The sequence below is a fragment of the Oncorhynchus nerka genome, linkage group LG19 (genome assembly GCF_034236695.1).
Source record: "Oncorhynchus nerka isolate Pitt River linkage group LG19, Oner_Uvic_2.0, whole genome shotgun sequence".
NCBI classification, from domain to species: domain Eukaryota; kingdom Metazoa; phylum Chordata; class Actinopteri; order Salmoniformes; family Salmonidae; genus Oncorhynchus; species Oncorhynchus nerka.
This window is the reverse complement of record NC_088414.1, coordinates 31480405-31505971: the sequence shown is the minus strand read 5'-3', so window position 1 is coordinate 31505971 and position 25567 is coordinate 31480405. Positions and strand designations below refer to the sequence as shown.

Sequence of the window (25567 nt, the reverse complement as noted above, 5' to 3'; positions counted from 1 at the left end):
CTGTCTGTATATTATGCACTGTGTGGCCATGTGTGGTGCTGTCTGTATATTATGCACTGTATGGCCATGTGTGGTACGCTGTCTGTATATTATGCACTGTATGGCCATGTGTGGTGCTGTCTGTATATTATGCACTGTGTGGCCATGTGTGGTGCTGTCTGTATATTATGCACTGTATGGCCATGTGTGGTACGCTGTCTGTATATTATGCACTGTGTGGCCATGTGTGGTGCTGTCTGTATATTATGCACTGTATGGCCATGTGTGGTGCTGTCTGTATATTATGCACTGTATGGCCATGTGTGGTGCTGTCTGTATATTATACACTGTATGGCCATGTGTGGTGCTGTCTGTATATTATGCACTGTATGGCCATGTGTGGTGCTGTCTGTATATTATACACTGTATGGCCATGTGTGGTACGCTGTCTGTATATTATGCACTGTATGGCCATGTGTGGTGCTGTCTGTATATTATACACTGTATGGCCATGTGTGGTGCTGTCTGTATATTATACACTGTATGGCCATGTGTGGTGCTGTCTGTATATTATGCACTGTATGGCCATGTGTGGTGCTGTCTGTATATTATGCACTGTGTGGCCATGTGTGGTGCTGTCTGTATATTATACACTGTATGGCCATGTGTGGTGCTGTCTGTATATTATGCACTGTATGGCCATGTGTGGTACGCTGTCTGTATATTATGCACTGTGTGGCCATGTGTGGTGCTGTCTGTATATTATGCACTGTATGGCCATGTGTGGTGCTGTCTGTATATTATGCACTGTATGGCCATGTGTGGTGCTGTCTGTATATTATACACTGTATGGCCATGTGTGGTGCTGTCTGTATATTATGCACTGTATGGCCATGTGTGGTGCTGTCTGTATATTATACACTGTATGGCCATGTGTGGTGCTGTCTGTATATTATACACTGTATGGCCATGTGTGGTGCTGTCTGTATATTATACACTGTGTGGCCATGTGTGGTGCTGTCTGTATATTATACACTGTATGGCCATGTGTGGTGCTGTCTGTATATTATACACTGTATGGCCATGTGTGGTGCTGTCTGTATATTATACACTGTATGGCCATGTGTGGTGCTGTCTGTATATTATACACTGTATGGCCATGTGTGGTGCTGTCTGTATATTATACACTGTGTGGCCATGTGTGGTGCTGTCTGTATATTATACACTGTATGGCCATGTGTGGTGCTGTCTGTATATTATACACTGTGTGGCCATGTGTGGTGCTGTCTGTATATTATACACTGTGTGGCCATGTGTGGTACGCTGTCTGTATATTATGCACTGTATGGCCATGTGTGGTGCTGTCTGTATATTATGCACTGTATGGCCATGTGTGGTGCTGTCTGTATATTATGCACTGTGTGGCCATGTGTGGTACGCTGTCTGTATATTATGCACTGTATGGCCATGTGTGGTGCTGTCTGTATATTATGCACTGTGTGGCCATGTGTGGTGCTGTCTGTATATTATGCACTGTGTGGCCATGTGTGGTGCTGTCTGTATATTATGCACTGTATGGCCATGTGTGGTGCTGTCTGTATATTATGCACTGTATGGCCATGTGTGGTGCTGTCTGTATATTATGCACTGTATGGCCATGTGTGGTGCTGTCTGTATATAATACACTGTATGGCCATGTGTGGTGCTGTCTGTATATTATGCACTGTGTGGCCATGTGTGGTGCTGTCTGTATATTATGCACTGTATGGCCATGTGTGGTACGCTGTCTGTATATTATGCACTGTATGGCCATGTGTGGTGCTGTCTGTATATTATGCACTGTGTGGCCATGTGTGGTGCTGTCTGTATATTATGCACTGTATGGCCATGTGTGGTACGCTGTCTGTATATTATGCACTGTGTGGCCATGTGTGGTGCTGTCTGTATATTATGCACTGTATGGCCATGTGTGGTGCTGTCTGTATATTATGCACTGTATGGCCATGTGTGGTGCTGTCTGTATATTATACACTGTATGGCCATGTGTGGTGCTGTCTGTATATTATGCACTGTATGGCCATGTGTGGTGCTGTCTGTATATTATACACTGTATGGCCATGTGTGGTACGCTGTCTGTATATTATGCACTGTATGGCCATGTGTGGTGCTGTCTGTATATTATACACTGTATGGCCATGTGTGGTGCTGTCTGTATATTATACACTGTATGGCCATGTGTGGTGCTGTCTGTATATTATGCACTGTATGGCCATGTGTGGTGCTGTCTGTATATTATGCACTGTGTGGCCATGTGTGGTGCTGTCTGTATATTATACACTGTATGGCCATGTGTGGTGCTGTCTGTATATTATGCACTGTGTGGCCATGTGTGGTGCTGTCTGTATATTATACACTGTGTGGCAATGTGTGGTGCTGTCTGTATATTATGCACTGTGTGGCCATGTGTGGTGCTGTCTGTATATTATACACTGTGTGGCCATGTGTGGTGCTGTCTGTATATTATACACTGTATGGCCATGTGTGGTGCTGTCTGTATATTATGCACTGTGTGGCCATGTGTGGTACGCTGTCTGTATATTATGCACTGTGTGGCCATGTGTGGTGCTGTCTGTATATTATGCACTGTGTGGCCATGTGTGGTGCTGTCTGTATATTATACACTGTGTGGCCATGTGTGGTGCTGTCTGTATAATTATGCACTGTGTGGCCATGTGTGGTGCTGTCTGTATATTATACACTGTGTGGCCATGTGTGGTGCTGTCTGTATATTATACACTGTATGGCCATGTGTGGTGCTGTCTGTATATTATGCACTGTATGGCCATGTGTGGTGCTGTCTGTATATTATGCACTGTGTGGCCATGTGTGGTGCTGTCTGTATATTATGCACTGTGTGGCCATGTGTGGTGCTGTCTGTATAATTATGCACTGTGTGGCCATGTGTGGTGCTGTCTGTATATTATACACTGTGTGGCCATGTGTGGTGCTGTCTGTATATTATACACTGTATGGCCATGTGTGGTGCTGTCTGTATATTATGCACTGTATGGCCATGTGTGGTGCTGTCTGTATATTATGCACTGTGTGGCCATGTGTGGTGCTGTCTGTATATTATACACTGTATTGCCATGTGTGGTGCTGTCTGTATATTATGCACTGTGTGGCCATGTGTGGTGCTGTCTGTATATTATGCACTGTGTGGCCATGTGTGGTGCTGTCTGTATATTATACACTGTATGGCCATGTGTGGTGCTGTCTGTATATTATGCACTGTGTGGCCATGTGTGGTGCTGTCTGTATATTATGCACTGTGTGGCCATGTGTGGTGCTGTCTGTATATTATACACTGTATGGCCATGTGTGGTGCTGTCTGTATATTATGCACTGTGTGGCCATGTGTGGTGCTGTCTGTATATTATGCACTGTGTGGCCATGTGTGGTGCTGTCTGTATATTATGCACTGTGTGGCCATGTGTGGTGCTGTCTGTATATTATGCACTGTGTGGCCATGTGTGGTGCTGTCTGTATATTATACACTGTGTGGCCATGTGTGGTGCTGTCTGTATAATTATGCACTGTGTGGCCATGTGTGGTGCTGTCTGTATATTATACACTGTGTGGCCATGTGTGGTGCTGTCTGTATATTATACACTGTATGGCCATGTGTGGTGCTGTCTGTATATTATGCACTGTATGGCCATGTGTGGTGCTGTCTGTATATTATGCACTGTGTGGCCATGTGTGGTGCTGTCTGTATATTATACACTGTGTGGCCATGTGTGGTGCTGTCTGTATAATTATGCACTGTGTGGCCATGTGTGGTGCTGTCTGTATATTATACACTGTGTGGCCATGTGTGGTGCTGTCTGTATATTATACACTGTATGGCCATGTGTGGTGCTGTCTGTATATTATGCACTGTATGGCCATGTGTGGTGCTGTCTGTATATTATGCACTGTGTGGCCATGTGTGGTGCTGTCTGTATATTATACACTGTATGGCCATGTGTGGTGCTGTCTGTATATTATGCACTGTGTGGCCATGTGTGGTGCTGTCTGTATATTATGCACTGTGTGGCCATGTGTGGTGCTGTCTGTATATTATACACTGTATGGCCATGTGTGGTGCTGTCTGTATATTATGCACTGTGTGGCCATGTGTGGTGCTGTCTGTATATTATGCACTGTGTGGCCATGTGTGGTGCTGTCTGTATATTATACACTGTATGGCCATGTGTGGTGCTGTCTGTATATTATGCACTGTGTGGCCATGTGTGGTGCTGTCTGTATATTATGCACTGTGTGGCCATGTGTGGTGCTGTCTGTATATTATGCACTGTGTGGCCATGTGTGGTGCTGTCTGTATATTATGCACTGCGTGGCCATGTGTGGTGCTGTCTGTATATTATGCACTGTATGGCCATGTGTGGTGCTGTCTGTATATTATGCACTGTGTGGCCATGTGTGGTGCTGTCTGTATATTATGCACTGTGTGGCCATGTGTGGTGCTGTCTGTATATTATGCACTGTGTGGCCATGTGTGGTGCTGTCTGTATATTATACACTGTGTGGCCATGTGTGGTGCTGTCTGTATATTATACACTGTGTGGCCATGTGTGGTGCTGTCTGTATATTATACACTGTGTGGCCATGTGTGGTGCTGTCTGTATATTATGCACTGTGTGGCCATGTGTGGTGCTGTCTGTATATTATACACTGTGTGGCCATGTGTGGTGCTGTCTGTATATTATGCACTGTGTGGCCATGTGTGGTGCTGTCTGTATATTATACACTGTGTGGCCGTGTTAAATTCAGAATATTCAGATTTATGTTTGCTGTCAGTCAAACTGTGCAAAAGTGAAACCGAAACTCTGCATTTATGTTTAGGCATTAATTCAGAGTGGTTAAGGTAAGGTTTAAGGATTGGGATAGGGTTAGGGTTAAAAGGTCAAATTTACAAATAAAAATAAGTGCCTAGCACTGGGATTGAACACGCGATCCTCTGTTCGCCCATCAACAAGACCCTAGACGAGCCTACTAGATACTAGGTGACTCGCCACCTAGTGGACAGTAGGAAATTGCAATGGAAATAATGAAGACACCCAGGCATGGAAATCAGTTGCCTGCAGTTATGAGTCACCCAGGAGTCATATTCCACACGAGAAAAACATGGCAGTCAAGTGAAGTGTTTCTAGATAATAAACTCATGATTATGAAATAGAAAAACAATCAAAGCATTACACACCTTCCGCAAGTTCACAGCCAGACATCACAGGGTTCATGGTCCACAGAGTCTGCATGAAGGAGGCGTCCACCATGAGTTCACCACTGGCATAGGAGAGATGCTAGAGAGAGAGACAAGAACATGTCAGCTCCATCCCTAACCTTGGTCTGAAAGTCCACTTGGCAATGTGTCACCAACGTGGCTCACCAGGTATCTCTCAGAGGACACGCTGACCAGGATGAGGTCATCTCCCACCCTGACCTTCTCTCCCTCTGACCTCTGCTTGGACGCAGGATGAATGGTCCACCAGCACGCCTCCCCTGTGAAGGAATAAATGCATCAGTCAACGAATGAGCAACATGAACACGGTGCAGAAAAGATGCAGACATACCACTGCTCTTCTCTATGGTAAAAGCCATACCTGTGGAATCTTCCTGTAAGCCCACATCAAAGGCCAGTTTGTCTGTGAGTGACCTTGAGGTGGTCAAACAGCTGAGGTACTTCAGTACACAGAGAGAGTGGATATTACACAGTGAATCACAACGCGCTCATTGACAAGCAAACCCATGTAACAGTAACACTGAGTTTACAGGGGAGTGTGGGTGTGAGATACTACTGGATGAGGTAGAACATGTGAGAGACTACTGGATGAGGTAGAACATGTGAGAGACTACTGGATGAGGTAGAACATGTGAGAGACTACTGGATGAGGTAGAACATGTGAGAGACTACTGGATGAGGTAGAACATGTGAGAGACTACTGGATGAGGTAGAACATGTGAGAGACTACTGGATGAGGTAGAACATGTGAGAGACTACTGGATGAGGTAGAACATGTGCGAGACTACTGGATGAGGTAGAACATGTGCAAGACTACTGGATGAGGTAGAACATGTGAGAGACTACTGGATAAGGTAGAACATGTGAGAGACTACTGGATGAGGTAGAACATGTGAGAGACTACTGGATGAGGTAGAACATGTGAGAGACTACTGGGTGAGGTAGAACATGTGAGAGACTACTGGATGAGGTAGAACATGTGAGAGACTACTGGGTGAGGTAGAACATGTGAGAGACTACTGGATGAGGTAGAACATGTGAGAGACTACTGGATGAGGTAGAACATGTGAGAGACTACTGGATGAGGTAGAACATGTGAGAGACTACTGGATGAGGTAGAACATGTGAGAGACTACTGGATGAGGTAGAACATGTGCGAGACTACTGGATGAGGTAGAACATGTGCAAGACTACTGGATGAGGTAGAACATGTGAGAGACTACTGGATGAGGTAGAACATGTGAGAGACTACTGGATGAGGTAGAACATGTGAGAGACTACTGGATGAGGTAGAACATGTGAGAGACTACTGGGTGAGGTAGAACATGTGAGAGACTACTGGATGAGGTAGAACATGTGAGAGACTACTGGGTGAGGTAGAACATGTGAGAGACTACTGGATGAGGTAGAACATGTGAGAGACTACTGGATGAGGTAGAACATGTGAGAGCCTACTGGATGAGGTAGAACATGTGAGAGACTACTGGATGAGGTAGAACATGTGAGAGACTACTGGATGAGGTAGAACATGTGAGAGACTACTGGATGAGGTAGAACATGTGAGAGACTACTGGATGAGGTAGAACATGTGAGAGACTACTGGGTGAGGTAGAACATGTGAGAGACTACTGGATGAGGTAGAACATGTGAGAGACTACTGGATGAGGTAGAACATGTGAGAGACTACTGGATGAGGTAGAACATGTGAGAGACTACTGGATGAGGTAGAACATGTGAGAGACTACTGGATGAGGTAGAACATGTGAGAGACTACTGGATGAGGTAGAACATGTGCGAGACTACTGGATGAGGTAGAACATGTGCAAGACTACTGGATGAGGTAGAACATGTGCAAGACTACTGGATGAGGTAGAACATGTGAGAGACTACTGGATGAGGTAGAACATGTGAGAGACTACTGGATGAGGTAGAACATGTGAGAGACTACTGGATGAGGTAGAACATGTGAGAGACTACTGGGTGAGGTAGAACATGTGAGAGACTACTGGATGAGGTAGAACATGTGAGAGACTACTGGGTGAGGTAGAACATGTGAGAGACTACTGGATGAGGTAGAACATGTGAGAGACTACTGGATGAGGTAGAACATGTGAGAGCCTACTGGATGAGGTAGAACATGTGAGAGACTACTGGATGAGGTAGAACATGTGAGAGACTACTGGATGAGGTAGAACATGTGAGAGACTACTGGATGAGGTAGAACATGTGAGAGACTACTGGATGAGGTAGAACATGTGAGAGACTACTGGGTGAGGTAGAACATGTGAGAGACTACTGGATGAGGTAGAACATGTGAGAGACTACTGGATGAGGTAGAACATGTGAGAGACTACTGGATGAGGTAGAACATGTGAGAGCCTACGCAGCGAGACGGAGAGGAGGCTGCTTACCATGCTGGAGTGAGTGTGTTTCAGAAGGATAGCGTGGCCATACAGCAGGGTACGGTGGCCCCCTCCTTGAGATGACTGGACAGAGCAGAGAATAGAGAGACATTACAGAGAGAGAGAGAGAAAGTAAAAAACAAAATCGAACCAAAGAGAGTAGTGTATGATTCAACATTCAGCATACAGAGTGCTAAGGTCAGGCACACAGGACTGTTATAAGACTGGGGACAGAGACAGGAGTTGAAGAAAGCATCCTCCTCGTACCACTGAGAACAATGTGGCAGGCAACAGGGAACCTGTGTATTGAAGGTGTCTTGGCTGAGAGGAGTCAGAGAGCCCACCACAGAGAACCAACTAAGGTCGCAAACTTCTGGGAACTTTCAATAAATTCCCTGGTTTCCCAAATTCCTGAAGCCTCCAACCAGGATTTCTGGAAGACCAGGGAATTTATTGAACGTTCCTGTAATTTTTCAACCCTAGAACCAACAAAAAACAGGTCCACAGTGTACAAACCAGGTGTGTGTGGAAAGGGGAATTCATGCAATTATCATAAAACATCAAGTCACATGACTAACAATACCAGAAGCAAGAAACAATAACACAGTCACATGACTAACAATACCAATACCAGAAACACATTTCTACATGTCTGTAACTGGAAGAGAGAAAAAGTGACATTCAGACCAGAAAACAATATTGTAGATAAAAAGAAGGGAAGGTACACAATAGTAGGTTTTGGTAGACAGAAGGTACTAAGGTACACAATAGTAGGTTTTGGTAGACAGAAGGTACTAAGGTACACAATAGTAGGTTTTGGTAGACAGAAGGTACTAAGGTACACAATAGTAGGTTTTGGTAGACAGAAGGTACTAAGGTACACAATAGTAGGTTTTGGTAGACAGAAGGTACTAAGGTACACAATAGTAGGTTTTGGTAGACAGAAGGTACTAAGGTTCACAATAGTAGGTTTTGGTAGACAGAAGGTGCTCTTTGGTCCTCAAAAAGAAAGGGGGACCAAGGCACTCTTCATATAATTCATTAAAATGCCTTTATTTGTATGCCATGTTCAATGGAAACAAAGTTTAAAAACTACTGACGTAGGTCATGCAGCCGAAACGCGTCAGAGTTTTAAACTTTGTTTCCATTGAACATGGCATACAAATAAAGGCATTTTAATGAATTATATGAAGAGTGCTTTGGTTCTCCTTTCTTTTTGAGGACAAAACAATATTGTTCCTTCAACATTTGTTATAATTAGTGGTTATCATTTCCACTGTCAACGTTGTCATTATTGAGATCGTTCCATGAGTAAGTGAAGAGTCCGAACACAGCAAGACTGACTACGGGTCAGTGTGTGTGTGTGTGTGTTGTTTGATTTTCAAAGTTACACTACATTCCAGACTTTCTTAAGATTAAGATGAATTGACTTGGCGGTTTGTTGAATTGGTCAAAAGCAAACCACAGTAACTCAGGTGATGAAGGAATAGCATTGATTAAGAACATGTGAACAGGTGGTACACATGCAACGAATGGGATGTATTGGACTATGAGGAGGTGGAAAGAGGATGTATGAAAAGGGAAATGGAAGTATGATGGAGGTTGTATAGGACACTTTCAGAGGGACAGGGTAACAGAGCAGTAAGAGCCCTGTTTGAAATTAAATATGTGACCCACCATCCAGTACTGGGCCTGGTCTGTGGTACATGAGTCTGATATTGGACGTAGTGTAGAGATTACATTGCTACCAGAAGCCCTGTGGAGAGTTTCTTGGCTGCTCCTGTGCTGCTGACAGGAATCCTTCCCGGAGCGTCATTTGAAACACTGCTTGGTATTTCAGCTATGACAGCACTGAGCAAAGTGTGAGACGCGTGGAGTGATATGAGTGAGGGTTGAAGAAAGTGGCGTATCACTGATTCAGACAGGGACATTGGATGAGGGGTGAGAGGACTCTCAGGGGAGACAAGGGGTGGAGAGGAGGGGAAAACTTTGGGGAAACGTGACAGGAAGGGAAACATGAGCAGACATACCCATTTGTCCAAATCGACTGCCTATGGTTGGCAGGTAGGAGATGAGGGGTGTGGGATCAGAAAAGAGACAAAGGGAAGTTAAGTTGCTAAATTAATAAGATACCATGACATAATATTCATATTTCAAATACAAAAATGTAATCTGTCATTAGACTTTGGAAGCGCATAACTCACTACAACGCTACTTTTGAAACTGTGTCAATGACATAAGAGGCTGTTCTGACAACCGTATAAGAAAGCTATACGACTATTTTGTGAAAAATATACACCAATAAAATTGGTTCCCATGTAATGGGACAAACATGACAGTTGCATTGGTGAAATTCAGACAGAACTAAGCTCACCGGACACTATGCGAAGACCAACTCGGTTTTCCAGCAAAATAAAAACTATTTCCACATACTTTATAATTGTTTCAAGTTCAGATGTCAAATAATCTCCTTCAGTAAAACACACAACACAACCCTCTGCGAGTCTCCTACCTCATTGAGTTCCGTGGTGTTGGCCAGCATCTCCTGTAAGGCTCGTACCGACAGGGACTGCTCCAGGATGAAGCAGCAGATCGCCAAATCAGGTGGCACATTCTACAACACAACACGTTCATCAGCAAAACCCAGCGACTGGCAAGAAGCAGAAATAAAGAGGTGGAGAGTGTGGAACGTGCTTCTCTCTACCTGAGCGTTAGAGGTGGTCTCCAGGAAGCAGAGGCGGTTCCCAAAGCCTTCGCATGACAGACACAGTTTGATCTGTTCTTTCAGAATGGAGGCTGTGCATTGTAGCACAACCTGGTCATCCTTCATAGAGAAAAGAGGTCAAAACCAGATTCCATTAATCCATCCTTAAAACTAAACGGAATGTACTTGAATTGGAACTGGTGAATGGCCCTTATAAGATGTATCAGCAGTCAGCTATATCATAGATAAAACATTTTTAACATTAAAGATGTTTCATCACTTGGGTAATATTTCATAAGCTTATTTAACTTGCCATTCATAACCTTGATAGGTCCATATGACACTAAACCTGGCCAGGGGTAGAGGAACAACCAACACACGTAAAGAGGGTCTGAAGTGTGGATGTGTAATGGTTGTAGTGGACAAGAGACAATCGTAAAACAATGAATATGATTCCTGTGCACCAAACAGACATCTTTGACGTTACATAAGAGCAAGACTGAATCCCTGACCAACATACGGTGACAATAGCAAGACTGGATAGAGCCAGCAAAGTGATGAAGCATTCGTAACAGGGAGCCTTAACATACTAGGTCAAAATGCAAACAGCTGTCAGCAGAGCAGACACTCTTTGGTCTTGAATCTACACCTCACATTCCTAACCTTCACTCTCTTGTCATTCCTTGACATTCCTCTGCTCCTGTCCGACCACTAATCTACTCGGTACTCTTGACTGTGGGTAAGCACCTGCTTCTCCCCGACCCTCTATTTCAGGCCCCTGCACCTGCTGTTCACACCTTCCCACCAGTGGAGCAGCAGATATTTGAGAAGTCTGGACGTTTATTGCACAGCTCCAATGACATAATCATTTGTAATGCAGTCACACGCAGAGAGCACTGAGACAGATATACACAGACGGGTGTCTAACTATGATTCTTAGGCAGCTCAAGACACACAAAACCTTGGCAATGTCAACCGTAGAAACCAGCCAAAAGTAAGCAAAAAAATTATAATTTAATCAAATGTTATTTGTCACATGCTTGGTAAACAAGAGGTGAAATGCTGACTTACGGGTCCTTTTTCAACAATGCAAAGTTACAGATTTTTTTTAAATTACAATTCTGACACGAGGAATAAATACACAGTGAATAAGGAAAAACACTTAGTCCTGGCAGAACAGTGGGCATTGATAAGTCAGTCATTGTATCAAGAAACATTTGACAAAGCCTACAGTACTATACAGTTCAGTGTTCTGCAGTTCATTTGCACTGGTACGGCCACTGTCATTCATACCAAACCTATCAGAACACAGGGCATATAGGACGCCGTCACCCTTACTTGGCGAAGACGATACAAACGAAAGCACTTCATCGTGCTATTCAATACGTAGAGCGAGTGCAGTTCTCATAGGGCCAGATATAAACAGGTGCTCCCGTGGCCCTGGCTATAAACGTGCAAATCCCAGACTCTGTAAATATAGAACACAGCAGAGTTGAGGATGAACAGCATCAAAGCATGTGATGGCCAGACTCTCTCACACCTCCACATTCTGCTGACCAATTTAAGAAGATGGTTTTGGATCGGGTACCTTCTTTGGAGAGAGCATCATGTTACACACACTGCTATAAACATAGGCAAGGTATACTCACACATATACAGTTGAAGTCTGAAGTTTAAATACACTTAGGTTGGAGTTAAAATTCAACCACGTTTTTCAACCACTCCACAAATTTCTTGTTAACAAACTTTAGCAAGTCGGTTAGGACATCTACTTTGTGCATGACACAAGTCATTTTTCCAACAATTGTTATCAGACAGATTATTTCACTTATAATTCACTGTATCACAATTCCAGTGGGTCAGAAGTTTACATACACTAAGTTGACTGTGCCTTTAAACAGCTTGGACATTTCCAGAAAGTGATGTCATGGCTTTAGAAGCTTCTGATTGGCTAATTGACATAATTTGGTGCCAAAACTGCAAATCAATCAGCAAAGGACCTTGTGAAGATACTGGAGGAAACAGGTACAAAAGTATCTATATCCACAGTAAAATGAGTCCTATATCAACATAACCTGAAAGGCCGCTCAGCAAGAAAGAAGCCACTGCTCCAAAACCGCCATAAAAATGACAGACTACGGTTTGCATCTGCACGTCGGGACAAAGATCATACTTTTTGGAGAAATGTCCTCTGGTCTGATGAAACAGAAATAGAACTGTTTGGCCATAATGACCATCATTATGTTTGGAGGAAAAAGGGGGAGGCTTGCAAGCCGAAGAACACCATCCCAACTGTGAAACATGGGGGTGGTAGCATCATGTTGTGGGGGTGCTTTGCTGAAGGAGGGACTGGTGCACTTCACAAAATAGATGCCATCATGAGGAAGTAAAATTAGGTGGATATAATGAAGCAACATCTCAAGACATCTGTCAGAAAGTTGAAGCTTGGTTGCAAATGGGTCTTCCAAATGGACAATGACCCCAAGCATACTTCCAAATTTGTGGCAAAATGGCTTAAGGACAACAAAGTCAAGGTATTGGAGTGGCCATCACAAAGCCCTGACCTCAATCCTATAGAAAATTTGTGGGCAGAACTGAAAAAGTGTGTGTGAGCAAGGAGGCCTACAAACCTGCTTTCAGTTACACCAGCTCTGTCAGGAGGAATGGGCCAAAATTCACCCAATTTATTGTGGGAAGCTTGTGGAAGGCTACCAGAAACATTTGACCCAAGGTAAACAATTTAAAGGCAATGCTACTAAATACTAATTGAGTGTATGTACACTTCTGACCCACTGGGAATGTGATGAAAGAAATAAAAGCTGAAATAAATCATTCTCTCTACTATTATTCTGACATTTCACATTCTTAAAATAAAGTGGTGATCCTAACTGACCTAAAACAGGGAATTTTTTACTAGGATTAAATGTCAGGAATTGTGAAAAACAGAGTTTAAATGATTTGGCTAAGGTGTATGTAAACTTCCGACTTCAACTCTATATATGTTGTTTTTTAAAATCGGGATGGTAAACATTTTCAGTGTGAACTTTAACCACTAAAACCAGGTATAAAGTATGTAGAAAAGATAATGGACCTGTATGTACACTGAACAAAAATATAAACGCAAAATGCAACAATACTGAGTTACAGTTCATATGAGAATCAGTCAATTGAAATTGATTCATTAGGCCCTAATCTATGGATTTCACATGACTGGGAATACAGATATGCTTGGTCGCAGATACCTTAAAATAAATGGGCCTCACAATTGTGGAATTCAAATTACCATCGATAAAATGCAATTGTGTTCGTTGTCCGTAGTTTATGCCTACCCATACCATAATCCCACCACAATGGGGCACTCTATTCACAACGTCAGCAAACCGCTCGCCCACGACACCATACACGGGATCCACGGTTGTGAGGCTGGTTGGACATACTGCCAATTTCTCTAAAATTATGTTAGAGGTGGTTTATGGTAGAGAAATTAACATTAAATTCTCTGGCAACAGCGAGCACTGTTTGGACATTCCTGCTGCCAGCATGCCAATTGCACGCTCCCTCAAAACTTGAGACATCTGTGGCATTGTGTTGTGTGACAAAACTGCACATTTTAGAGTGGCCTTTTATTTTCCTCAGCACAAGGTGCACCTGTGTAATGATCATTCTGTTTAATAAGCTTTTTGATATGCCAGACCAGTCAGGTAGATGGATTATCTTGGCAAATGAGAAATGCTTAATAACAGGGATGCAAACAAATATATGCACACAATTGAGAAATCAGCTTTTTGTGCATATGTAACATATCTGGGATATTTTATTTCAGCTCATGAAACATGGGACCAACACTTTACATGTTGGGTTTATATTTTTGGTCCATGTGTTTTAAAATAAGATTATATTTGAGAACAAACAACCAACAAAATAAAAACTACAGTCAGGGAGAATCAAAAGATTCTAAAATAAATGTTATGGCATGGGGCCCCCACTGATTTAGTTAATGTTTGAGTGACTTCGATGGTTTATGCCTTCTTCTTATGCTATGGAAAAATGTGTATAATTGCAGAAAATTTGCTTTAAAACTCAGCACAGATATAAAGAGGGTTTGGCCTTGAATTCAGCCCACTGTGCTTTGACTCTCCGCATCTTCCAAGACTTTCACACTGAAGTATCTGTACCATAATGCAAAACATATATATTTTTTTAAATACAATAATTAGCTTTAAAATATATACATTTTGACTGTGGCCAAGAGAAGGACCTCAAACATTTTTGGCCATGCCCACTAACACAGCAGTATATATAGAAAGTGCTAGTGCTCTGTGGTGAATGATACCTATACACACAGATAAATGTCAGGTATATTTAACAGCCCATCTCTGCCTGGATTCAGTCAGGTTTGACACATCATATAAAAGCCTTGCCTGTGAAATGTAATTTGGTGTTCTCGTCAGTCCGAGTCCCTACGAAGGAAAATATCTGTGCCTAAAACTAAACCAAAACAGAGAGCTTGTTTCAGAAAGGCATGTTGTATGCCATGCTCCTTTTCAATGTCTTGCTGTGATTGTATATTCAATGTAGCTCACTGGTATTCTTTGAGAAAGATATGTTCACTTAGAAAATAAGGCAGTGTACTGTATCTAGTTCAGAACAGTGTGAATGACAAACATCAGTGCTTAGAGATGGTGCATTTTGTTTGACTGGTGTTGTACTTTTCCCCTCCAACTAGTTGTTAGTGTATATTAATATAACAGATATGAAACACCAAACTCTTGTGATGCCTGTGAGACCCGTATCCTCGTCTCTGCTCCACTAGGTCTCCAGTGAGACATGGTGAGAGACAGTGAGAGGGTCACTCTGCACGACACTGGGACAGTGGTATGAATGGTCGAACTCTCTACAAGCAGACCAGTCTCTGGTTACTGTACTGCTGAAGATTAGTATTCAATCAGTCTAAGAACAGCTCGTAAAACACCAGTAGGAAAACGTGTCACACACAATTCCTCTCCCTCATTCAGTAGCTGAATAGTGTGGAAATCAGCATCTTTATCATGCTGGTCTCAATGGTGTAAAAATGTGCTGTAGTCAATAAATTGCTGTGAAGAATGGCCTCGTCTTGACTGGGACAACCACTCTGATGCAATGTAACCTGTAACCCCTTTCCATCATGCTCTACTCTCATTACCTCATCTGTAACCATATTACTGCAACAAAAAGTAAAAAACACTAAAAGCTATGCACTCTTCAAAATCTGATTTCTCATTCCATTTAATTAATCAAATAGAATTACATTTGTATGCATCTTTTGTTGACCAGTCTTAGTGTTTTTTAAAATTAATTACTACCCTAGTTTTCATGTGTTTCTACTTTACTTGGCACCAAGCAAGCTGCCCAACTCCCAAACAATAACATATCAAGTTCCTCTGGTGTATAGATAGATAACAATACTGACAAACCCAGAAACTGTCCATGTCAATTTGGTCTTTCCAAAGTCAAAGGGAAGCCATTAACAAAAACGTTTGAAAGTTGATACATTGGACTAGGAGTTACACAGAAGTGACAGATTACAGCAGGATAAGGTACCTGATTATAGATACACTGCAGCATGGTTTCTCTCAAAGCCTCTATCAGCTACACTCTAAACTAAATAATGGAACAGAAGGAATACAGCATCACTAACCGTACGCAAGAACTGAATCTCCTCCTCTCCATCTCCCCCGTCTGCCATCCTCTCAAAGTATTACTGATCACTCCTTGAGAGAGATGTGTAAATGACTCTCTTTTCTCCCTGGTTGCTCCTCGGCCAGCCTTGCTGTCTCTCTCCCGCCTCTCTGCTCTCACTCCAAACTACTGCCTGTGTGTGGTGGCTTACTAAAGGAGAATGTGGGTCTGGTGTCTCTGGCTACGTTATGAGACAGTGACAGTTAACTCCTGCTCAGTGCAACATAAAAGGGGATGGATCTGTGACTACAACACAGAGATGCTTTAACTGGACAGTTTAGCTAGAAGTCCTATAGGATTGTTGTACAGTATTGCCAAATACACCAGTAAACATTTGATGTGTCTGAATGTGATTTAACATAGCTACAATACGTGTAAAGCACATGCATACTAACGATGGCAGTGTTGTTGCATCAGTCCCAAAGGGATCCCCCTTAATGTAGGTCTGCAAAAAAAGGTTTATGAATACAGACGCATTTTAAAACCTTTGTACTTACTAAGTCAGGAAAATGATGTCAACCTCTAAACAATCAGGAAAATGCCTCTAAGAGGGATATACTAAATCTGATATGAATGAATAAATCCAAAAAGGATTTTAAAAATATTTTTTTTATTAAAACTGAATAGATAAAGAATAAGCAAATTAAATATTGTCTGAGATATGTCAAATGCAACTTCGGACACAATAATAACAAAACATAACAGAAACTAATAAAAACAACCTCATGAAAACATAAAATAAAAATGTGAGGATATAACTTGGCACAATTACATCAAGTAACAGATGCCATTCTTTGTGTGGTTTTATTTACCCATTTTAAAACCCTAATACTCAAAACCAACGCACTACAAACAAAGAACCACTTTGTATATCCTGTACATGTCATATCTGTAGAGGGTCCCCTGCACCAAGGTATATATGAACGGGGTCCCCTGTGGCAATGCTAATATCATGGATAGGCCAGCGAGGCGAATCTCTGTAGCCTCTCCTGGTGGCCAGGTGACTGAACTGCAAGAATGGGGGTGGAGATAATTCCACAGGAAGAGAAGACCCATCACTCTCACTGACCCCTCTGTCGACTTCTATAAAGTCAAAAGCCGTGACAGAGGTAAGGGAGCAGTTAGCCACTAACGGATCAGTGTAGAGTTCAGTTGATGATGTTCTGTCTATCGTTGTGGCAGAGGGTATACTGGGACTGGGAGAGCATGTTTCTGTTTGAGAGAGAGGAGGGGTTAGAGGAGAAGGGATAGGAAGTTTGACTTCAGTAGTTTGGGGCTTCTGCTGTAGGGGGACCATGGTCTGAGGTAGAACATCTAAGATAGTGTCTGTCTGAGACGGTCTATCAAACTGCATTGGAACTGTAAGGTATTGCCCTTGCTCCTCCTTTGGATCACATATATTCAAGTGCATCTCCAGCAGGTCATGCAGACCTGACTCTGTGTATTGTTCCTCCAACAGTTTCAGTTGGCTTTCCCTGAGATGCAGTTGTGATTTGTTAAATTGCCCCTGGCGAGATCCCTGGTTCGGCTTTGGATTTAGTGATGGAGGAGTACACAAATACTGGAGGGTTTGCAAGGGGTTATCCTGTTGTAGTTGAGGATCTGGAGTATGTTGGATTTCATTCTGCCCCTCTTGGGCAAATTGATAAAGACTTAGAGTTGGCTTTGGTGGTGAACAGAGAACTGTCTCACTGGGGCTTTGAAAAACCCCTGGCTCATCCTGCTGATTTTTAGGAGCTTGTCCTGGAAAAGATCCGGGAACACCATCGTGACTGATGGAGCGTCCAAACCGCCTTTCTCCCTGCCGACGCAGATGGACAACACTCCCCTGACCCCCTTCCCGCTGACGCTCATGCAGGACATCGTTAAGCTGGGGTTCAGGGGGTGGGGGAGAAACCCTGGGGCTACGGAGCAGTGTTGCCAGAGCGTTGAAATGCCTGAGCTGCTCTGCTAAAGACATGAGCTGATGTGTCCTCTTAAACCGGAGTCCTGACTCTGTCATCTTCTCTTTCTTCACCAATGGTTTTTCCTCCAACTCTTCTGCTTCATCCATTCCTTTACCCAGCCCTTCATCCACCACGGTTCTGGTTCTGGCTTGTTGGGGTTCCTCCACCATAACCCAGGTGTCCTCAAAGACTCCATCTTTTTTCTCTGTTTTCTCCTCCTTGTCTATTTCATCTTGAATCCTCAGTTGGCCCAATGTCCCCTCTGGCATACTGATGGAGCGACGAGGGCGACGGGGCTTCTGACCAACCCTGTCAGACATATCCACTGTTGACAGCTTCTTACTTAGACCCATCTCTTCTTTTATCCCAACCTGCTCACGACCCCTAAATACACTGTTAGTCAGACAGTATGAAACTGTTTCCTCTATTGTCTCATTTTCCAACTTGAGCACAGAGCATGCACGTGATTCCCCATCTTCTGTCCCAGTAGGCGAGTCCAATGTCACGAGATCCAGGAAGTCATCAAGATTTTCAGCGAAGCTGTAGTTCAGCAGATCAGGTTTAGCCTCCATCTCATTCCCCACTAGAACTGAATACAGATAAAATGTCACATTGAGTATTTAAGTGAGTAACATGTGGATACATGGTATTTTCCTACTAGCACTGATTTAGCTGATAAGTACGTTTTTCCTCAATAAAGAAGTTATGACTTTGAGTCACTCTGGATAAGAGCATCTGCTAAATGTCTAAAATCTCAATGTAACGGACATTTTAAAGAAACAATCCAAACCTCGTCCAGGGCCATCAATCATTTTGACAGGAATCCTGTACCGTTCAGCCTCAGAGCTGGATGCTTCAGTCATACCATCAGATACCGTCCTACTGCCCATGATCCAATTCTCAGTGTCCTTCTCAATGGGTGTGGGGGAAGGGTTCTGTGAATTAAGTCACAGGGAAGTCAAACAATAGAGTGGGGTGTCAAAAGACATAACGGGAACAATGTGAAGTGTGTTAGAACAGGAGAGGGAAGAGCGCCAGAATTACAGGGCTGCTCCAGCTTGGCATGTTGAAGAATCTGAGCGATCTCCTTCGATGAGCCTTGTCATCTTGCACCGGATGCCTTCAGGAAATATACACACAGTCGGTCACCTCGTCGGCCACGAAAACAAGGCAATAGACAAACAAGGGTTAAATATAAGCTGTTTAAGATTTACTTGTTTGACGTTTTATGATATTTTTTGTGATTCCTCCTCTTCTCTGAGGCACTGAGAGTGACAGACAGCTCCTGCTCCTTACTGCCCTCCCCTACACTCAGGACAGAGGTGAGTGTACTGGAAAGGCTTTGGCCGACTGCCGACTCAGAGTCTACTCGGACAAAAACATAGAACTTGTCATACCGTACCTTATTCGACTGACTAAAAGCTATATTGCAGTACAGGCTACAAATACATCACCATTTGAATGTAGTTTGCTGATGGATTGGTTGTCTTTTCTTAGGTCATGGATAGAGCGTCTGTATATAGAGAAGGATGGTATTAGCTCCATGTAAAGCATTTAAAACAGAATCTGAAGTGGTTCATCTATATAAAAAAATATATATATATGTACCTTTTTTTAGCAGAGCCCTCTACATCAGGGACAGTATCTTCGCTCGATTTTCGTTTGGATGTGACTGGTGATTGAGGTGTGGTGTGGTGAGATGTCTTTGTATTTTGCCGGCCTGTGGGGTCAAGGTTATAAAGTCAGGGGCAACACACCTATTGGCTATTACTAACGACTAGATCATTTCGACACAACTTTTTCAAAGCATCAGAACTAAGCAACCAGTTACTAAGCAGCAAAAAGCATGTCTTTACCACAACATTATGCACGTACCGTCTGTGGGGTGTGAAGGGCCAGTGTGTGTGCGGCCTGTCTTGAATTTACTGAGAGCATCCACAAATATCTCTGGAGAGATCAAGCAAAAAAGAAGAAGAAGAAGAATTCTGAACTGAATTCATGAATTGACAGCAGTGTATTCTTAAATGACTGTCACAGTATGAACCTCAAGACCTCGTCATTGCCTAAACTCTCACCTCCAACACTGCGCCTCCTTTGACGTCTTAAACTTCTATACACACCAAGTCCTGCCCTCTCCTGAAATCTCCCTCCGTCAACTGGGGGTGTAGTGGATTCACCCAACTCTGCTACAGTTGCCATGTCCATAATAGAAGGGGGAACGACACCTTGTGGACGTACAGAGGATTGAAATCGGTGTCAACATTAAATCAAACACCCGTCATCAGCTACTAAACAAATGTATAGTTATCAGAACATACCGATACGATCTGCATGTATGATGAGTGTCTTGATCACTGCTGCTTGTCTATCCAGTTGTCTCTCTGTGCCTGCGGTCAGTTTAGCGCCCCCAGCTGGACAATGTAGCAAATTAGGTGCAATCACAAGGGCCAGATTGCCCACTTCCATACGATTCTCTTCACATCTAGTGAAAAGGACGGATCGGAGATTGAGAAACTTGATGGAGAATGGAGGAACAACGCAGATGAAAGGAAAAGTAATCATGACATTCTGGAGACAAACCTTTGAGCCGTCTGTCTCAGGAAAGTGCAGAAGTATCGGAGGGCCCGTGAATGAGAAAGAGGGAACAGGGCTGTAAGAAGAAGAGTGACTCCATCTTTACCCTGCTCCTGGCCCCCCTCCTCCTCTAAGCCCTGTGCACAGCACAGTGGCACCTGTAGATCCATAGGGATGAGGGGAGAGGGCAACTCCCGTAAGAACTGCTTCACAAGAGACGCCACATCACAGGACTGCAGAGTGGCTGAATGTGGCAGAGAAAAGACTGGCTCCCCCTGCTCCAGGTCAGCCTGTTATGAGGTGGTAGATGGTCAACAGAGAAAAGACTGGCTCCCCCTGCTCCAGGTCAGCCTGTTATGAGGTGGTAGATGGTCAACAGAGAAAAGACTGGCTCCCCCTGCTCCAGGTCAGCCTGTTATGAGGTGGTAGATGGTCAACAGAGAAAAGACTGGCTCCCCCTGCTCCAGGTCAGCCTGTTATGAGGTGGTAGATGGTCAACAGAGAAAAGACTGGCTCCCCCTGCTCCAGGTCAGCCTGTTATGAGGTGGTAGATGGTCAACAGAGAAAAGACTGGCTCCCCCTGCTCCAGGTCAGCCTGTTATGAGGTGGTAGATGGTCAACAGAGAAAAGACTGGCTCCCCTGCCAGGTCCAGGTCAGCCTGTTCAGCCTGAGGTGGTAGATGGTCAACAGAGAAAAGACTGGCTCCCCCCTGCTCCAGGTCAGCCTGTTCCCATAGAAAAGACTGGCTCCCCCTGCTCCAGGTCAGCCTGTTATGAGGTGGTAGATGGTCAACAGAGAAAAGACTGGCTCCCCCTGCTCCAGGTCAGCCTGTTATGAGGTGGTAGATGGTCAACATAGAAAAGATACTCATTGGGGTAAGAATGTGGATTTTCCTGCACATCTCTCCTGTGCAATCTTACCTTCAAAGCACGGATCCGACTCAATGACCCCGTCTTTCGAAACAGCCCTTCAGTATGAAGATGCTGGGATAAAAATTCACAGGCATCCACCAAGAACCTAAATTGGAATAGTTAGATCACTCAATTGTACGTTTGCCATGACCAGTTGTTCATTGTTTAAAATATATTCTGGATACAATCACATCTCCTAGTTCTGATTGTATTTAAAGCTAAAATACAACTCAAGTTTACATACTTTGGCACTGTCCCACTCATATCAGTTAAATAGCACTGGGGCAGCAAGATCAGGTCCCGACCAAAGGCAAATTGAGATTGGTTCTCCTGAAAGACATCCATCTACAGATCATAGAGGTACTATAAATGCTTTCTACAACAATCACACAACATTGGTAGTGTGCAACTTATGATTAATAGATTTGAATATTCAAGAAATGTGACCTTGGGAGTAATCATCACTCAACAAGTAATCAACATGTCTTAAGGTGTAGCATATTGTCTGTGTAGACAACGAACTTTATTGAAGCATTGAGGTTAACCGTTCAGGGAACATTATGTTCATGTTTGTTACCGGTCTGACAGGGCCACTCGTGTATGGCCCATTGAAGAAGTTCTTCCAATTTTTCACGCGAACTCCAGATGCTTTCAAAGCATGTATCACGGCCACCACGCGCAGACGGTCGTCCATGGGGTTCGGCATTGGTAGATCCAGTTCGGCTGTGTAAAAAAAAAATTAAAACAGTTTAAAGTAGTGGCCTTTGAAAACGACATCACTATACAAAACTGAGGCTGGGACAAGCTTTAGAAACAATTTGTAAGTAACTACAATGGACCTCAAATCTATTGACTTTGCTCAAATCACTTACAAAACTTAAATGTGGACAGCTACGTGGAAAAATTATGTAGCCGATGTTGCACTTCTTTGATCCTCTCATCCTACCGCCACTGGGGGAATTCGATTATCTGGCCCGGGTTACACCGGTGAAAGGAGTTTACACCGGGTAAAAAAAAATATTTGTTTTGTTACGGGACTGCCTACCGGGTGTGAGCCAAGTACCGCGTTCAAAGCCCACGGTGAAATCGGCTCAAACAGAGAAGAGGCGAAGCAAGAGGGATAACTGCCCAAAATCTGTCTTCAGCAGGTGGCGTGTTTTTGTATGGAGGTCAATGTCGAATTTGGTAAACATTTTTTTTTAAATAGTTTATTTGCTACGTGTGGTTTATTTGATCGATTAGAAGTTTCGAAATGCTCATGTTGCTATGAGTGTACTGATATAGTAGGACACGTGACATCCCAGCAATTTTGAGAAAAAAAACACTTTATATCGGAGTTGTTCCTGTTGTTGTCAGGTTTATCTGCCTCTCATTGGCTAGATTAGAATGGTCCCACCTGGTCTTGCTCCTCCGACTGCCTAAAACTTTTATTTTAATTGTTATTTACTGGTCAATATAATGGATCACCTGCTCAACACAAAAGACATGTAGCCTAGGCTAGATTAAGCACCTTGATGGAAAATATATGTTTTATTATTCTGAACGGTGCATCATGCTGCCTTGTTGACAACATGATAAAGCGGCACCGATATTACTGTTCAATTTGAGGTCGCTCCTCCCTCACCGTTTTTGCCCGTCAGGTCACGGGCCATATACGGTGCACCGTGACTCAGGTTAATATAACTCCCTCAATGATGTATATAAACCCTGGATTGCTGATTATATGAATTGGCCTGTGAGAAGCTTTAACAGTGACTATGCTAGCATTTCTCAGAAGAAGCGATCCTCACATGACTTGCTCAAATTACTTACAGATCTTAAATTTCGACAGGTAAAATAATGGAGCCGATGTTGTTGCACGTCTTTGATCCTCTCATCCCGCCGCCATCAACATTTGATGATACTTCCGGTCACCTGTGCCTAAAAAATGTGTGATGGGCAGGGTTCAGAGATGCTTGTCTGTACCACTGTACCACAGACCATAGGGCCATTTACATTGATATCAAAATATTTACCCCTGATACTAACCTTGGCAGAGCATCTTACTGGAAGCTAAATAGCTCATTATTAAATAATGATATAGTTGAATTTGAGATTAAAGATCTGCTTTCACACTTTTGGGAAAGGGCTTGTGAAGAAAAATCTTATTGCAAGAACTGGGAGATCTTTAAATTTGAGGTGTCCAAATACCTTAGAAAATATGGTAGTAATCTTGCTAAGACCAGAAGAGCTGAGGAGGAAAAGGTGATCATTAAGATAACTTCCCTTTCTCAGAGGTCCCCAGCCGAGGAGAAGATGGAACTAATTGAGTTACAAAATAAACTGGATAATATTTATAGATTAAAATCAGAAGGAGCCTTTATTAGATCTAGGAAAAATGGATTGAGGAGGGAGAACAGAATTCATCCTATTTCTTTAGACTTGAGAAATTTCACTCTAAAAATAACACTATCCATAAATTAAACATTGTTATTACTGATGACCAAAAATCAATCGCTAAATACTGTAGCAATTTTTACACAAAATTGTATAGCTCTACGTACTGTCAGGAATCCACAGATGTTTTTTAATTCACTGAATAATGTTCACTCTATCAGTGATATAGAATCTAAACAGTGTGATGAACCCATCAAAGTTGAAGAGATTATATAGTCTATCAAACATCTAAAGAACAATAAATCACCAGGTGTTGATGGAATTTAAGTCAGAATTTTACAAATTATTTTCTGAACAAGTAGCTCCCTTCCTATTTGAAGTCTTTTTAGAGAGTATTAAAAACATTGTTCTGCCTCCTACAATGAGTCAGGGGTTAATAACACTGATACCTACCTATAAGCCTAAAAAATAAGTGCTGCTCATCGATAACTGGTGTCCAATTTGTCTTCTTAATAATGACTATACGATATTAGCCTTGCTACTTGCAAAAAGAGTTAAAGAAGTCCTGGATGCAATCATTGATGAAACACAGTCTGGCTTCATGAGGAGCAGACATATTTCTAATCAATGTCAGACTAGTATTAGACATACTTGACTGCTCAGACCTAATAACTGAGGATAGCTTCATATTATTTTTAGATTTTTATAAAGCATTTGACACAGTAGAGCATCAGTTTCTCTTCCACTCCCTTGAGAGACTTGGCTTTGGGGATTTTTTCTGTAAGGCTATTAAGACTCTCTATGCAAATGGTAACAGCTCTATCAAATTGATATATGGCACCTCACCTAGATTTGAGTTAAAGAGAGGAATTAGGCAAGGTTGTCCTATCTCCCCGTACCTGTTTTTATTAATCACCCAACTTCTTGCACATTCTTTAAATAATAGTCCTGTACAAGGTATTTCCTTAGGTGGTAAAGAAATTATTATAAGCCAGCTGGCTGATGATAATACACTTTTTCTGAAAGACGCTAACCAAATTCCCATATCGATCAATGTGATACAATCCTTTTCCAAAGCGTCTGGTCTATATCTTAACATTAATACATGTGAACTCATAGCTGTCAAAGATTGTGTGACACCTTCATATTATGGTATTCCAGTAAAAGAAGAACTTACATATTTAGGCATAACCATTACAAAGGATCAGAAGTCTAGATGCTTACTAAATTTTAAGCCTCTTATTAAAAATAACCAGAAGAAGCTAAATCAATGAGGGACTTATCTTTAAAAGGTCAAGTCCTAATAACCAAGGCCGAAGGTATCTCTAGACTAACATATGGTGCTCTATCTTTATATCTTGACAGTAAAATAAGCAAGGAGATAGACCAGATGCTTTTCAACTTTCTTTGGAGAAACCGTACCCATTACATTAGGAAAACTGTTGAGAATGGTGGACTGAATTTTCTGGACTTTACTACTTTAAATAATACTTTTAAGATCAATTGGATAAAACGATTCCTAAGAAGACCCACTTCTATCTGGAATTTAATTCCATCATGTCTTCTCTACTTTTCTCTACTTCTCTACTTTTTCTTCTCTACCTACATGTTGTTTTGCAATTATAATATTGACGAAATTTCAGTGAAACTT

General features: G+C 42.6%; 1 protein-coding gene and 1 pseudogene across 2 annotated transcripts; both read right to left on the bottom strand.

Annotated features, from left to right (window-relative positions):
• The window catches only part of LOC115101391 (ryanodine receptor 1-like), a 116334-nt pseudogene extending 99980 nt beyond the window's left edge, over window positions 1-16354 (bottom strand).
• Window positions 16355-16701: 347 nt separating this feature from the next.
• LOC115101390 (uncharacterized) lies at window positions 16702-23840 on the bottom strand. Of its 2 annotated transcripts, none has more exons than XM_029620846.2 (14): window positions 23353-23840; window positions 22118-22263; window positions 21785-21870; window positions 21550-21646; window positions 20635-20918; window positions 20373-20536; window positions 20130-20279; window positions 19930-20001; window positions 19663-19774; window positions 19509-19567; window positions 19269-19419; window positions 19099-19174; window positions 18845-18989; window positions 16702-18643 (listed from the first exon to the last, which is right to left on the bottom strand). In XM_029620846.2, the coding sequence occupies exons 2-14, from the start codon at window positions 22244-22246 to the stop codon at window positions 16992-16994; spliced, it is 3177 nt and encodes a 1058-aa protein (XP_029476706.1). In that variant the 5' UTR covers window positions 22247-22263; window positions 23353-23840; the 3' UTR covers window positions 16702-16991. The 2 variants fall into 2 exon arrangements, with proteins under 2 accessions (XP_029476706.1, XP_029476705.1); XM_029620845.2 differs by lacking the exon at window positions 23353-23840 and adding an exon at window positions 22413-23196.
• Window positions 23841-25567: the final 1727 nt, after the last annotated feature.

What these genes read in the sequence shown, in the direction of transcription:
- LOC115101390 (XM_029620846.2), bottom strand. Translation starts at nt 22,246, where the DNA reads ATGCCGAACCCCATGGACGACCGTCTGCGCGTGGTGGCCGTGATACAT. An exon ending in CGAGTGGCCCTGTCAGACCG is followed by an intron (nt 21,871 to 22,117) that starts GTAACAAACATG and finishes GATGTCTTTCAG; the next exon opens with GAGAACCAATCTCAATTTGC. An exon ending in TATCATAAAACGTCAAACAA is followed by an intron (nt 19,175 to 19,268) that starts GTAAATCTTAAA and finishes TATTTCCTGAAG; the next exon opens with GCATCCGGTGCAAGATGACA.